This window comes from Rissa tridactyla, chromosome 8, assembly GCF_028500815.1.
Source record: "Rissa tridactyla isolate bRisTri1 chromosome 8, bRisTri1.patW.cur.20221130, whole genome shotgun sequence".
Classification (NCBI taxonomy): domain Eukaryota; kingdom Metazoa; phylum Chordata; class Aves; order Charadriiformes; family Laridae; genus Rissa; species Rissa tridactyla.
In genome coordinates, this window is record NC_071473.1 from 4,193,780 (window position 1) to 4,210,016 (window position 16,237).

Here is a 16,237-nt window from a genome sequence, read left to right on the forward strand (position 1 = left end):
AACAAGTTATTATTGAACATGGCCCCTCTTTCTCACAAAAAGAGCCCTTGGAAGATGCGAGCAGCTGCAATGTGTGTATTTTCATGACCATAAAAACTCTGTTTTACTTTTATTGACATTGAAAAGCCCTGGATAGGTGCATTTCTCATCCAGCTGATTAATCTGAGGTTAGAGGCCACCGTACCAACGATTGCGTAGATATGTACCTTTGTGCGCATGGAAGCGGTGTATCTCAACCTCTTTCCAAAAGGAAATCAAAGGCACAGTGTTGCCAGCACGGAGACACAAAGAACGCCCTCTCTTTTTCATCTGAGACTCCCGCGCAGGCTCACTACACCCACTTAGGCTCCTTTCAGCTCCCAACATGCCTCCAGGTTGCCTAGCAATCCTAACAATATTTTATGAGACCTTATTCCAGAGGCACATTTTGCTAATGCCAAATTTTAGCTAGAAGCTCCAGGAGAAGCGCGGAGGAAGGTTGAGGTAGCATCACTCTGACTTATTACAGCCAGGAGAAAAAAAATAATATAGCAAATTATCGTGATGGTCATTTAGCAATAAGCTGTTGCATCGTACCCCGTGAGCCAGCGCGCTGCCGGGGGTGGTCTCCGTGCCATCAGCCGGCTGTAGCAACACAACCCCATACCTGGGAATGTGCCGAGACTCCAAACAGGCACCTCCAAAAGGAACCAGCTGCCAGCATCCAGCGTGCCCACTGCAGGTTTCCAAGCAAATGTCTGATGGGAAGAAGCGATGAGGGAAAGCAACTTCTGGCTGAATGCGACAGAAAGGATTCGGTATAACCAGCTGTTGCCATCCTAATGTTGGGCATCTCTGGGGAAACCTGCCTCCATCACCCGGGGTCATGCCTAAGGGTGACCGATGCTGGGAATTCAATGGGCTGAAGGGATGGCGGGCTCCAGCACGGCTCAGAGAGCTTGGGGAGAGCTGCGACCAGGTCAAGGGAGATGATTCTGCCCCTCTACTCCGCTCTCATGAGTCCCCACTTGGAGTACTGTGTCCAGCTTTGGAGTCCTCAGTACAGGGAGGACATGGACCTGTTGGAACGGGTCCAGAGGAGGCCACGAAGATGCTGGGAGGGCTGGAGCCCCTCTGCTGTGAGGACAGGCTGAGAGAGTTGGGGGGGTTCAGCCTAGAGAAGAGAAGGCTCCAGGGAGACCTTAGAGCCCCTTCCAGTCCTTAAAGGGGCTCCAGGAAAGCGCGGGAGGGACTCTGGATCAGGGAGGGGAGACATGGGACGAGGGGGAGCGGTTTTAAACTGAAAGAGGGGAGATTTAGATGAGTTATGAGGAAGGAAGTCTTGACTGTGAGGGTGGTGAGCCCCTGGCCCAGGTTGCCCAGAGAAGCTGTGGCTGCCCCATCCCTGGAGGGGTTCAAGGCCAGGTTGGACGGGGCTTGGAGCAACCTGGGCTGGTGGGAGGTGTCCCTGCCCAGGGCAGGGGGTGGCACTAGATGGGCTTTAAGCTTCCTTCCGAGCCTAACCATTCCATGATTCCTGACCACTGGTCCCCTGCTGCCTGGGCTGGTCACCCCGGCGAGGCCTTCAGCAGCTCCCCGAAATCAGCAGGTTCAGGGTTGTGTGCTCCCAGGTCCTGCGGCAGCGGAGTCCAGGTCTGAACCCCAAACAAACCTCTAACCCAGGCATAAATGAGCCCTTGGGGTGAGACTCAATGTTTCTGAAGGCTACAGAGCTCCCATTTTTATCCTTTAGTTTGGTTAATATGAGCTTTGTCTAAGACCCAAACTTTCTATATGTTACTTCTAGTGGTTGGGGTTTTTAAATCCTACCTTTAAAAAGAAAAATAAAGCCCTTAATTTCATCAAAGATTACTCCATAATAGTAATCTCTTGCTAACATAAACTGAATTCAATTCAACCATTAAACTCCTATATGATTATTATTTTGTTGATGAAGAATGACCTTTGGTTAAATTCAGCAACCGTTTCATTTTTGTAAAACATGTATTTATAAAAAAAAAATCAATGGACATGTTTTCATGCTTTCTTATTTCTCTCCCTGGTTTTGGAGGGGTTTAATTTTTTTCAATATCCAGGGTGCACAAGTGTTTTTTCTAAGCAGGTAAACACATCCCCTCCTGCCTGTAAAGCAAGAGCATTAGCACAAGGGAACGGGTAAGTGAATATTACTCTAAACAAAAGTGAGACCCGTTTCATTGATTTTTTTCATTGGCCAAGCTGAAGGACAAGTAAATTGAACTTTTTAAATCCTTACACTTTTAATACTGTATGGTATTATATAGTAATGTAAGTAAAACTGTTTATAGCAGATGTTTTTCTAAAGTTGACAGTGCGCCCTTAAAGTGACGCCTGATGATTGGAAATCCACGGTTTTCCAGCATTTACAGCAAATGTCCCTATCGCACTAACATGTCTAACTAATGCAACCAACCGAAAAGGGGAATGCAGTAATGGGGAAAGGAGAGAGTGCACACTTAATCCAGGATTTTACTGGAAATATAATCAAAGGTTAGGTTTGCCGAGTGCTTTAGAGGTGTCTGGAAAACAGCAGGACATTTGCAGGAGGGCGCCTCCCCCAGCAGCTCCCTGCTGAGATGCTCCAGCGATCCCGAAGGATGCTCGGGACTCACTGAAAGCAAATATGGTTTACAAGAGCCTTTGCTAGTCCTTACTTCATGGATAACCTGTAGACAGCCAAACCCAAGAACAGGTCACAGAAACTTCAGATTTCCTCTGCTGGGATGCTACGCAGCAGGCGAAGCCCGGGGCTTTCCCACATGGGTCCCTGGGCACCCGTGTTGGGGCTCTGCTCCCTTCTCCTCTGCCCTTCGTCCCTGGTCCCTTATTTGAGAAAAACCAAAGCCTCATGAAGACCAGCCACCACATCCTTCTTCTAGGTCTAACCCAGCCAGGAGGGTGTCCGGTGTGTACCTGCGTCCCTGGGATGCTCTGAGCCAGGAGACCTGGGCAGGGCGAGTGAGGCTGAATCCAGACCTTCTCCTTTTCCCTTTTTCCTGGCATGGCTGGGCCCAGTGGAGTTCTTTTCCCATTCGGACGGAAAGCTTTTGCCATCCAGCAGGTTGATAGGTGATAGCTGGTTAAAAGAGAAAAGGAGGTTGTTCATTTCTGGAGGGGGAATTTGTTGAAGAAGCACTTGAAGGCAGCCATCCCCGGTGCCCAGGATAACGCGGGGTCCGGGCTGCTGGGTTGGATGGTCACGACATAGAGGTGACATAGCGAGGGGGTTGTTTACACGCATAACCCGCCGTGGGTGCTGGATCTGATTCCAGATTGCCCCGACCTTCCCTGTGTTGTTTCTGCCTGTGAAAATATAGGAAGGAAGTCGGGATCAGGTGTGACCACTGTGGCCTTGGCAGCCCATTTCGCTGGCTGTATATCATGATATATACGGCGTGAATCACGCTAGAAGGTTTGGGACAGTAAACATGCAGGTCCTGTGTTTTCTGTTTGAATGTTTTGTAATAATACAGGGCAAAATCTGTAGCTTTAGTGGCTCCTCCAGCTTCTCAGGCAGGTTGTAAAGCAAGATATTTAAGATGAGCTGTTTCCAACCCTCCAGACAACACATGGAGCTTGTTTTCAGCAGCGACAGGCGGTATATGCTACAGTTGCTCATAAAAGTCCAAAACCATATTCCTTTTTGGGCTGAAATGCTTCGTGTTTGATATGAGATTTTATACTTATTGGTTCAGTTGAGCTGTTGAAAAGTATGTGAGGGTTGGTTTTTTTTTCTCGGTTTACATCAATGGAAAGTGAGAAAATGAGCTCATTCAAAAATGACTAAAGCAACTAATTCAGGCCTCGCTTATATTATGTATTTCACCGAGGTCTAAGTTTCGAGCCAAATTGAAAGAAAGTTAGCTGAGCGGGTTTAAAGCTCGAAGCACACACACCAGTGTAAATTTTACAAATTATTTTAACTGCAACCCGTGAAATGGTATTGCTTTTGTAACATTATCTCTACAACAAATGGTCTTGTTCGAGGCTTTCCAAAATGGGCTATCATACATCAGACAGTCTCTGGCATGGAGTCTAGAAAAGCGGCAGCATTTCTGCATGGGGAATGAGCAGATCATATAATATCTTAGGGAATGGCAGAGTCTGGGCATCAGATGTTCCTGGGTCTTTATTGTATTTCAGAGAACTTGCTGTGAAAATATATACTTGATAAGTGTGATTTGAAAAAAATTCCCTGTGAAACCTAAATAAACTGCGACGGAAACACTTCCAGCATACTGGCGTTTACAGTCAACAGGATCACAGCTGATTTAAAAATGAAAAAAATCATTACTAGAGCAAGAACAATCTTTCCAGGCTGTGCTGCTCTTGGCGGGGCGGGGGGGGCTAACAGATGCAGCATCTCATTCAGCCCTCTCTCGCCAGGCACCGAGGCCGCTGCTCAGCACCCGGCGCAGAGCACCCAGCACCTTGCAGGAGTCAGCCCGGACCGCGCAGGGTTTAAGCGATGCCCAGGTCCCCCTGTCTGCATGTCCTTTTCTGTCCCCGGCACCGTTCCCTTCAGCGTAGCAGCCTGTTGGCAGCAGGAAAAGAAACGGTGGGTTTGCATCCTTTGTGAGCTTTGGGCACCATGAGCGCTCCCACCACGTTTCTGACTCACTGGTGGTGTTCTCTTCAGCCTTCTGCTGATTACAGGCTGTGCGGGAAAAGAAAGAATTCCTCTATCGATATATCACCTCCTCTACAGGCAAGCCCTTTCTTATCAGGCTATCTGGATTAAAACCTGGCTCAGAGCTGCCGTGCAAGATGTGTAAAGCTGTTCTGATTGAGAAGGGGTATTTATGGGTGTCCCAGAGGGGATTAGGGCTCCGCTGGGCTCCCTGGGCCCTCAGCGGCAGGTCGTATCCTCAACATCGTGGGTGCTTTCCTGCTCAGAGACCCATGTCGGGGATGTGGCCTCTGCAGGCCAGCAGATTTATACGGGTTGTCCCAGATCAGGGCCGAGGGTTGTCACTGGAGAGACATAAGGATCAGGGTTAAAAGCACAGATCATGCAACAGAATCGGGAAAACAGGTAGAAATCCCATGGGAGGCTGGGTTAGACACTGTGCGAGTGCGCGTGCGTGAGACAGATACTATCATGCGCCTGAATATGTTTCAAAACAATGACTTGTTATTTAATTTCTTGCAGCCGCTTGGTTAAGAAGAAAACCCTACCAGACTCCTATAAATGCAAACCCCTTTTTTGCTCCTGTGTCACAGCGCGGTGATTTCCCTGAGACAGAAAGCAGAATTAAAACCCACCCAGCTGGAGAAAGAAGCGAGGCTGCTCCCGAGCGCAGGTGCGTTGGGGGAAGTCGCTCAGACAGATACGGGGCACGTTGTACGTCACTTACATGGCTTCAAATCACTTTGGACAAAAACCCACAACAGTGTTTAAAACCTACTTGCTGGCTGAGGGAACGGGAAAGGGAAAAGGGTTGCAGGGAGCTGGGCAGGAATTTGAGGGAGCACTGCCCTCTTTTTTTGTGTTTTATCTAAGTGTTTGTGTTACGCAGGTCCCGAAGCCTCCTGCTCGCTTGCTAATGATGCGCACTTTACATCAGTGGAAGCCCTATCGCCCTTAACCCCATCAGATGGGCACCGTGCTCAGGAGAAATGCTGGACTGGCCTAACATGGAGCCAGCAGTCTCTTTTCCTTCGAGTAATTGCTTTCCTTCACTCTTCTCCTCCTCCTTCCCTGGGTCAGGGCTGTGCGCATTAGGCGAGCTTTCCTTGTGAGCATCGATGTGTTGTCTGGCTGCTGGGTAAACGCATCAAGCGGCTCACGCCCAGCGCGCAGCTCACATCGCTCCTTTCTGCCGAAGCTGCTTTTCAATTACGCTTTGGTCTGGGGGCAGAACAGATTTCCTGCAGCGTCGAAGCCGGGCAGCTTCTTTGCTGAATTGGGGCTTGATAAATGTGTGTTCACTCTCGTGCATCAGAATAGCGAGCAAGGGCCGTACAAAATGCTATAGAAATGCAGCATTTCACTTACAGAAATTAAGTGTTTTTAAGCAGACGCCAGTCAGCAGATATATGCAGAAATGTACCCTTTTATCACTGTTTTTGCAAGATTTGTGTTTGCCCAATGCGGTGGTATCTGGGTGACCATAACAACCCATTACATTCATTTGCCCACAACTGATAACGCAGGACAGATTCCTGCCCTATATGTCTGTATTGAGACAGTCAGCGATGACTCGCTGCCAAACAAATATTTGACAAAGGACAGTCGGGTTTTGCACCGCGCTCTGAGTAACGCCGACTCTGCCCCAGCTCCTTTCTGCTCTCGCTCCCCCGTTCCCAGCTGCTTTGTGTGGATGTTTCATTTCTCCTCCTGGTTCACATTGCTCAATGGCACAGAGGCAGCGGAGCAGGGCAGCATCTCGAAATGGCTCAGGGTGCCTCCCCAAAGTGCCAGGAGGGATTATTTCTGTACGTGCCCAGGCAGCCATGCTTGGACAGGGTCTCAGCGTCATACCATGCTAGTGCCCAAGTATGCTCCCAGCTGGAGCAACCCCACAGCTGGCCAGTTTGGATGGCTGGGGATGGCCAAGGTGCCATTCCTGTTTCCAAGCGTTGCACCGGTGCCTGGGCACATCGCAGGGGTGGCACAAGCACCGTGTTGTCCCCCTCCCCAGACCCAGCTCCCACCCTCCGGCTCCCCACAGCTCATGGTTCCTGGCTGGTGGCTCGCGGCCATCTGAATATTTTGATAGGCAACTTGTAGAGTCAGGAAGTTTGGCCACACCTGCAGACACATCCATCCAAAAAAACCCTGCCGAGGAAAACAAACCACTTTAAAGTCAATCCAGCCATACGGGATGAGATTAATTTAATTCAAACATTTTGGAGTGCATTTACATCAGGCGTTTACACTGGGGCAGCCGGCTTGACTTTAAGCAGGATTAGTTGGCTGGAGGAGCGCAAAGCGCTGCCTTGTCTGAAGGGCCCTTGGTGCGATGCTGTCGCCGGGTGGATTAGAGCCGAGCAGAGCCCTCTGTTCCTTACAGCGCAAGGAGCTTAGGGAACGGACGCCACAGGCAGACAGGCTGGTGAGACGTCATGCTAAGCACACCCCATCAGGCAGCTTGGAGGAATCCTGTTTCTGTACATTGCTTGATCACATTTTGCATGAAGCCAGGATTTATCTCAGCAGCAGTGCTGGCTTAAGCAGCAAATTCCACCCAGAAGAAATTTCCAGGCGGAAAGAAAAAGACTTGTTAGAAAAAGAATCTCACCGATTGGTGCGGCGGGAGTGTCTCGGTGGCTGCAGCGTGACCGTGACACACATGGACGTGCCCGTCGGCATCCCCAGCTCCGCAGCCCTGGAGCAGCGAGGCCGCACCGAGTCCGCCCCAGGCGCTCGGGAAGCCTCTGAGCAGCAAAAGGATCTTCCAGCCGGCCTCACGTGCCAGCCCCGGGGTTATTCCCTGGCTGGAGCTGCAGAAATCCGTAGCCTGTATCCAGTGTGGGAGAGGTAATGGGACCCAGCCCTGGCAGCGACACGCCTCTTGGCCCCACATCAGACAGGTCCACGGGGCTGCCTGCGACTCCTGTATTTAGAACCACCGCCCCGCTCCTGCCCATGCCGGGTTTGGCTCCTGCCTTGCCGGCAACGCGTTTTCCCATGCAGCCGTGGAAACCTTCACTGACAACGTCTGGTAACAGCCTCACACGATTTCTTATCCTTTGGGGGCCCTTCTGGTCAAATGACATGATTTGGAGTTCTAGAAAAGCCTTAGACATGAACTAAAATCTCTTTCTCTTTTTTTTTGGCAGGTCAAACGCTGCTCTCACATGAGGTCTCACCTTGCCTGCTCCCACACACGTGCCTGCCAGCTCGGGTGCCTTTTTAAGCACACTTAGCAGCACTCTCATCCCGGTGTGAACGGGCAAAAGGCATGAGGTAGCTCTCCCGTCAGGCAGTGTGCGACTCCAGCTCTCACCTACCAGCTGCCCACATTTTGCATTCTGGCCACAAGTGTTTGTTTGCTGATGCTGAGCGATTTGGGGCAGGAGAGGAGCTCAGGCAGACGAGTGCGAGCAGAGCAGCTCCCCACCGGTTATGCCACTGCTGTGTGCCGTGACCCCACTTATTTGTTCCTCGCCGTTTGAGAGCACCATTTCATCTATAACTTAATTCCAGGCCTCCAGAGTAGCCACTTTTTGTGTCCACGTCCGTCCTCCCCACGTCCCCTCCAGGGATGCCTTTCCTCCCTCTCCTGCCCTGGGCTCTGCAACCTTTTGCTTTGCCCGGCTCAGCTGAGTCTTGCTGGAGAGCAAATGCTGCTGCGTAGAAAGTGGTATCGGCGTTTTGTTAGATGGTGCTTTTCTTTCTTCCTCTCGGTTGGTATTGAACTGCAGTGGCAAAGAGCACTCATTCTGAAGATGATGTCTCGGGTGAGATGTCTAACTCAGGTCCCGACTGCTCAGCAGTCATTAAACATCTCAGGGAAGGTGTTCCAGGAACTTGGATGTTAACCTTGTGGTCCTGGACTGATTCCAGCTCGTTTAATTACAGCCTTCATAGCTGAAATTTGCTCTGCACTTTTGACCAGTTATGGGATATTTTTTTTCCCCGTCTCCTCTAAGCCGCTGAGCAGCCTCGCTGCGAGCTGCCGCATTCCCCACGTGAGCCGAAGCAATAAGCAATTACGGCTGCTCCCGCTCCCAAGATTCTCAAGTTCGTTGTATTTTCTGGTTACTTAACAATTTGGGATTCTGCAAAGTATCACCGGCTCACCAATACAGTAAAGTTTTACCTGTTTAATCTGGATAATCTAACCAGTACAGGAGTATACATGGCGCACATACATGCCGTTGTTGGAAAGTACATGAACTTTATTATTCATGTAAGTAACATATAATATAAAAAACTCTTGTGAAAAAAATATAAAAAGTAATTTGAAGTAAGAAATAACGTAATGCAAACTAAAGAACCTACACACACTCCCTTATAATGAAAAACTGTATGAGTATAAAACCACTGTATGAGTATATACACATATATATGAGTGTGTATGTGTGCGTGTATATATATATATATACTCTATGGTTATAAAAGTGTATTAAGGTGTTTTTTAAACTCACACCTTGTGTGCCTGGGATGAATTTCCCCCCTTCGGCAAGCCTTTGCGAGCCGTGCAGGGTTATTAAAGTCGCGTTGCCCCACGCTGCGGTGGGGTTTCGGTACCACGTCCCCCGGCGTGAGCGGGTTTGGGGACAGGGGAGCCCCGGACCGGGAGGCGGGCGATGCCCTGGGGGCTGGATGTGCCCCTGCTCCACAGAAAGCCCCGGTTTCGGTGTGCGGGCGCCTCTCCAGCGATGGGGGGAGGTTCCTTCTGAGGTGATTCAACTCACGGACCCGGCAGAAGGTGGTCTGTCCGCCCGGTGAGGGGCGAGGTGGCGGCCGCCCCCTCAGAGAGGGCCGTTCCCTCAGCACCTGCCCTGGGAAGGGCCCGGGGCCTGGCCCGCCCGGACCTGCAGGCGGCGCCGCGCCCCCGCCGAGCCCATCCACCGCGGCGGGGCGGCCAGGCCCGCCGCCGCCGCTGCTGCCGAGGGAGGCCAGGGAAGGCGGTGGCGGCGGGCTCGGCTCCCGCTCCGCCCCGCATCCCCTCCCACCCCCGCCCCGCCGGCTCCGCCCCGGAGGCCGGCACGCTGGCTCGCTCCCTGCCTGGGAACATGGCCGAAGTCGGGGAGGACAGCAGCGGGGCGCGGGCTCTGCTGGCGCTGCGTTCGGCGCCCTGCAGCCCCGCCGCCGCGCCCCCTCCCGGGCCGCCGCCCCCGGCCGCGCCGCCCGCCGCCGCCGGCCCGGTGCTGGCGCGGCTGCAGGGCCGCGAGTTCGAGTTCCTCATGCGGCAGCCGGCCGTCACCATAGGCCGCAACTCCTCGCAGGGCTCGGTGGACGTCAACATGGGGCACTCCAGCTTCATCTCCCGGCGGCACCTGCAGCTCAGCTTCCAGGAGCCGCACTTCTACTTGCGCTGCCTCGGCAAGAACGGCGTCTTCGTGGACGGCGCCTTCCAGCGCCGCGGCGGCCCGGCCCTACAGCTCCCGCCGCAGTGAGTGCCGCCGCCGAGGCGGGCCGGGGGCGCGGGGGCGGCGGCCCCGCGGGGCTGGGCCCGCTCCGCAGGGAGAGGGAGAGCCCGCGGCCTGCGGGGAGGGAGCCGGGGAAGGGCCTGAGGGGGCGGAAAGGGACCCCTCGGCCCCGGGGAGGGGACGTGGGGCTGGGTGGAGAGGGGCCAAGGAGGAGGAGGGGGACGGTGAGGGGTCCCTCGGTCCCATCGAGGAGACGGGAGAAGGGCCTGAGGTGATGGTGAGGGGCTGCCTGTGAGGAAGGGGAGGCTGAGGGACACACATACCCCCCCTCAGTTCACAGAGGGCCTGAGGTGATGGTGAGGGGCCACCTCTGATGAAGGGGATGGTGAGGGACCCTCTTGCCCACAGAGGGCCTGAGGGGACAGTGAGGGACTGTCTCTGAAGAAGGTGGTCTTGAGGCCCTCCCCAGACCACAGAGAGCCTGAGGGGACAGTGAGGGTCTCCTGGCTTGAAGTTGGTCACAGTGGGCGAGGGACCCTCTGTGCAATGACAGAGTGACACCCCCCACCCAGTGGAGGTCCCGAGATGGCACTGAGACATGTCCACCTGGTGACCAAGCAGCAGGTCCGCCCCAGTGTCAACAAAGGATGTTCTCACCTTCCCAGTCTTGCTGCCATCCACGACTGAGAAAGGGGATCATGTTTGTCAGGGCTGGGGCTGCTCCCCCCTGAGAGAACCACGTCTGGGGAGAAAGTGTGAGCCCCTCGCCCCAGGGCGCTCCTCTAGCAGGCTGTCCCTATGGCCATTGTCCTCCATGCCTGCCTGCCAACAGGCTCCTGTTCAACTGGTGATGGTTAAGAAGTTTCCAAAAGATAAATGAGAGAAGGACTCTTGTCAGTGCTCTGAAACTTGCTACACCCAGGTCTTGTCTTCCCTGGAAAAGATCTAGTGGAAAAAGTTGGAAAACCACTTTGGCAGGGTGCTTATTTTAGGGTTGGCAAGTTGGGTGTTGTTCCTGGTGTCTCTCTGGGGCAACAGGAATAAAGGGGGAGTCGGACCAGGACCCCCGGAGAGCAGGCGCCCAAGGTGTCTTTCCTTCGTTGAGGAAGGGGAGAGAGCAGCAGGAGGGTTTTCTGTGCTAGCAGGGAGGTGGTCACCTATGCCGTGTTTTAGATGAACTCTCTTGCAGAAAGAAGAACAAGGTTGATCTATTTCTTCCTCTGAAAACATTGTTTATGGTTGCTGAGCACTGTCCAACGACTGCAGCGCTTCACCCCGGGGGCGGCAGCGTGGTAGTGGTGGGTGATGTAATTCCTGCGTGCATCTCTTCAGGTCGTACTAAACAGACTGTGCCTAATGCCACCTCTGAGTGAAAACATGCCATAAAGGCAGGAGATTGGGGTTTTTTTATGATGTTCCACTAGGCTTTTTGTTGTTTGTATAAAACATCTGTTTTCATCTGGCAGTTGTTGGCTTTGGTACCAGTTACCTCCAGCACCAGGGTCCTGGAGTTATCCCTCTCTCGCCAGCCTGTTGCTCAGGGGAGGGTTTTTTAATTACTCATTTCCTCTGCAGGCTGTTTCATTTTGTACTTAGTAATTTAGTTATAACTCCCTAGCTGCTTGCTCTCTGAGGCGTTTTGGTTTGTAACGTGTTTCATTTTCTAAAAGAGATGTCCTTTAGTGTCTATTTAATTAATCTTGCTTTGTAAAACAAGACCACCCGAAGCCCAGGGCACTTCTGTTGTCGCTCCCTCTGGCTCTGGGTTTATCTGTGTGAGCTCTCTCCTCCCTGTCATTCTGATTCTTCAGTTGGTTAATCATAAGCATTGTGCTTGAAAACTCTCTCAAGCAGCGACTTTGTTGCCTGTTTCTCTCCCCTTCCATTCTCTCGTGACTCCTGGAGTGGGACTGGCAATTTTCCTTTTTCATCGCTTTAAAGGGAGGAGTTTAATGTACAGTTGTGAACTCTGCACAATAAGGCATCCTCTTTGCTTGGCTGCTGTGTGAGCTACATAAATAAACTTGATGCTCCTCCCTTTCTGACTTCCAGAGTAGGAAAATGTTTTGCATCAATCTAAAGGAATTTGCCCCCTCGCTTCTAACAGGTAAACAACTCCTTGCCTTCTGCTGGCCAGTCAAGGGTTTTTAACCCAGATCGGGAAAAAAAAAATCCTGTTGGAGCTTGTTACACACAGTCTCGATGGACAGCTGTTCTCCTGTCCACTGTTATCTCCACTCTTGAAAAATCAGACAGTTCCCCCCCAGTCACCCCCCTCCACACACACACACGTAGACAAATCTCCCCCCTCCCTCAGTAAATAAAACAAAGTGCTGGTTGGTGCCATTTCTTTTCTGTGGAGAAGCCTGTGTGCTTACTGCGAGCCAACTAATACCATCAAAAATAGAACAAAGTGAAGATAAGTCTTAGTACACAGACTTTATGGTACAAACTATACATTATTTTGATTTATATTATTTTATGGTAACACTACTGTCCTGTTTGATACGGCCACGGCTATTCCATGTACCAGCAGAATGTACAGCTTAGGTTAAATTCCAGGAATTAATGGCTGTTCTATTCAATGATTTAGATGGGAGGTCCTTGTGATGTGGGGAGCTCTTGCTGGTAATCTTCTAAGAACCAGTTGTTTGAATGGTTGTCCTCTTTCTTGGTTTGGTTTTTTTTTTTTCACCTGTAAAGGATCGCAGAAATATGCAGAGTCCTGTTTCTTTTGGACCCATGCAATCACTGCTGCTGTTATATTTCAGGCAAAAGAGGTGGTTGTGTATCATGAATGGAGATAGAGGGTCCCAGGAATAAAAGGTGTATTTCAGGTGCAATCCATACTATTTGTTTAAAAAAAATAGATTGTGGGCTCATAGATTCTGTTTCTGAGGTTTCTTCTCACCTCGCATTTTCTGTATAAAACTTCTCTGTTATAAGCCCTCTTCTAAGTTCAGAAGTAGTTTTTCCTAAAATTTATGGAAGACTTTGTCAGGAGGGGTGGGGAAGGGAGGACAGAGGAAGAGTTTCTGAGACCTTTCTCGGTGACTGGAGGTACCTCCTACCGCTGTTCAAAACTGTTCAAAGTCAAGGGCCTTCGAAAAGTTCCCTATCACTTCATCCATCGACATCACGCGTCTGTGTAATCTGCTGTAACCAGAATTTCACTGCTGGGCGGGAGTATCATATTTCACAGCTGTGTTGTTATGGAAGATTATATTTCACAGATGTGATGACATAACTGTGAAGTATAATTAAACAGTAATGACCAACAAGGAGGGCATTTCCTAGAGGTTAATGACAGTTAGAAACAAAGTGGGTGGAAGAGCGGAGGGCCCACGGTACAGCTGAAGACCCCTTAATCTATTTAATTAACGTGAGTGCCACACTACAGCAGTCATTACAAACGTAAATCAAGATGAAATTATGGAAGTACTTACATCAAAAATAAGTGCTTTAAATCAAATTAAGGATTACTAGAAACTCATCTGTGCTAATGAAAGCTGGAAATCTGTGGATAAATACCTGGGTATTTTTCTATAAAAAAGGAGAGAAACTCAAGAGTATCAGTGGGGTACGTGCTAGATTTTTAGAACTATTTATACAAGCGAAAACATAAGATACATCAGGACCCATAATCTGGAGTACTTTTTCCTGCGACAGTAATTTTTTCAAATTTACAGTGTAATCAGGTGTTTACAGTATCAGGTTAATGCTGAATTATTAACTTTTTCTTTGTTATCTTCAAAATTGACTCCATTTTAAAAAGAAGTGACAATAATAAGTTAGAGACTTGCAGTAAGTATAACAAGCATTTACTTTATTCCGCTAACCCCTCCAGCCCCCCCTAGAACTGAAGGAACCAAAACAGTTCAAAGTTAAGCTCGCTAGCCCAAATTTTAAGCAGCTGTGGGTCGGGTTTTCAAATGCTCCTAAGTACAAAAGTTCTGTTGACTAAAAACTGCAAACGTTGATTGAGCGTAGGCTGATAATAGCACTTGAGCTTTCTGAACTGGGAGCTCAATAGATTGGAAAATGGTGCTTGTCTGTGAATATTTCATGGGATATTTGCTTATTGCCTCTGTGACCGTTTTGTACTTTTGCAGTAGTGCTATTAATGGAGCCTGAAGTTTGTGTTTTTTGGTGTAAATGGATACTTTTAGTATGAGATTTCTAAGCATAAAAATAAGTCTTTAAACCTGTAGTTCTTCTAGCATTTAGGAAACGGAAGAAATAAATGGTGGAGGGTTTTAGTTTGAGCATAAGATACAAGGCAAGTAAATATATGGATGTATGAAATTAAATTAAAACATGGAGTTAAAATAAAAAAAATTATGTATACAAGCCCCATTATAAATTTAAAACTCACTGTGCGTGTGAAGTTTTATTAAGAGCATGCTGCTTTATTTATAATGGGATTTTCCTAGGTACTTAATAAACTTGACAAAAATAAATAGTCCAATACACTGAGCACATATCAAGGTGCTGATCCCACAAAATTTTATGCATGCATTAATCTTTCTGTATTGTGAGTACACAAGTTCACTTCAGTGTCTCCGCAATTGGGGTTTAGTAACCAAGCAGAAAATGAAGAGCCGGATACAACAGTCTTCTCATTTTCCCCTTCTAAAGGAGATTGTACAGCCTGTTAGCGGGTATGAGGCACTAATTAAAGTAAAAACAATTGACATAATCGAGAAAAACAGAGATATACGCAACGTATCGCAGTGTTTTGATGACCTCAGTAACCACTCGGCCTCCATTCTTGTGGTTAGAACAATGCCATCATGGTGTGTATGAGCGCGGGTGCCCTTACATCTCGGAGGGAACTGCAAGCCGTACGTACGCATACGAAGGAAATGCTTTGACCACATAACCACGACTACAGAGCTAGCTGTTTCTGAAATGCTGCATATGTATGTTGACTCTGATAACTCCTCAGGTAGTTTTGCTTCTTAAAATATTCCGTAATGTGCATTTGCAACCATTTTTTTGTTCTTTGTCTGAAATGCGTCGTTTGCTTTGCCACAACTTGTGGATGGTGGTTTCACTCTCACTAGAAACTCTTTAAAGACTTGCAGTCTTAGTGCTTCGTCTTATGTTTTTCATGCTCTTATTTGATTTCAAAGACTGTCTTTGAGAACAGGTTTTTTTGTTGCACAGCGAGATGGTGATAAAGGATTACTTGATTTTAATTACAGAATTTATGTCAAGTAATAATTTTTGGCTAGGCAGCTCAATTTGTCATGGATTATATTAAATGTTTAAGGAAAGTTTCTCTCATTATGTGAAACTACTGCTCGATTTGTTGATTCAAAAATAGCTGTGCCGTAAATCAGGTTGTGAATATGAAGTAACGCCATGCAAAACTCAGCGTGTGTTCTCTTATGTATTCTTTTAAACCAAGCTTGGTTCAGTTTAGCTGATGTGTTGATTATGAAAAGATTAATCTAACCAGAACATGCCACACTTGTCTTGTACATTCCTGTGCAGAATTTTAAGCTATAAAGGCTTACATGTAGGTTCGAGTCGTGCTGGTGTAACTTCTTTGTGTTAACAAACTCCCAATCCTGACACGTATGCTTAGCTGGCTGTGGAATTCTTCCAGTTGGTAGTGTTGTGTTTTTATATAAATCTAGGGGATGAATGAGTGTGAGAGTTTTTGCTTTTACAGAAACAGGAATAAAAATGATGAAATCTGTAGTAATTCATATCTTAGTTATTTTGGTGGCAGCTGTGTGAGCATCCTCACTGCAGAGCGTCTCTTTTGACTTCTGGTAACAAATCAAAATACTGCTTTTTGCTTTTTTTTTTTCCCCTGCAGAAAATGGGACACGCAGTCTTGCACCGAATAACTGAAAGCATAAATGACAACCAGATTAATGTGATTGTTTTCTTTGTAAGCAAGCTCTTAGTAACTGTGCTCCGATAGCCATTTAGCGTCAGAGCTGTTCTGTGGGATGCCAAATTCTCTTGCTCGGTGTTGCAGTTTCCTGGAGGAGGAGATGTGGCAACAGGATGTTGGTAAAGAACAGGAAACTACTTGAATTTGCTACTTATGCCATGCAAATAAAGTCTTATTACGGGCCTATGTATAGTAATTAGTGACTGCTATTGACAGAAGTTTTTGCAGGAATTGCAGAGTGTGGAGCTTGGGGAGTGTGTTGTT

The 16,237-nt window shown here is 48.9% G+C and overlaps 1 protein-coding gene across 2 annotated transcripts in view; it reads left to right on the top strand.

Annotated features, from left to right (window-relative positions):
* The first annotated feature begins 9,705 nt into the window (after window positions 1-9,705).
* The window catches only part of FOXK1 (forkhead box K1), a 47,701-nt gene continuing 41,169 nt past the window's right edge, over window positions 9,706-16,237 (top strand). For both annotated transcript variants that reach the window (XM_054211868.1, XM_054211869.1), the window contains exon 1: window positions 9,706-10,085. In XM_054211868.1, coding sequence (XP_054067843.1) covers window positions 9,706-10,085 — 380 coding nt within the window. The remainder of the gene's footprint in view (window positions 10,086-16,237) is intronic.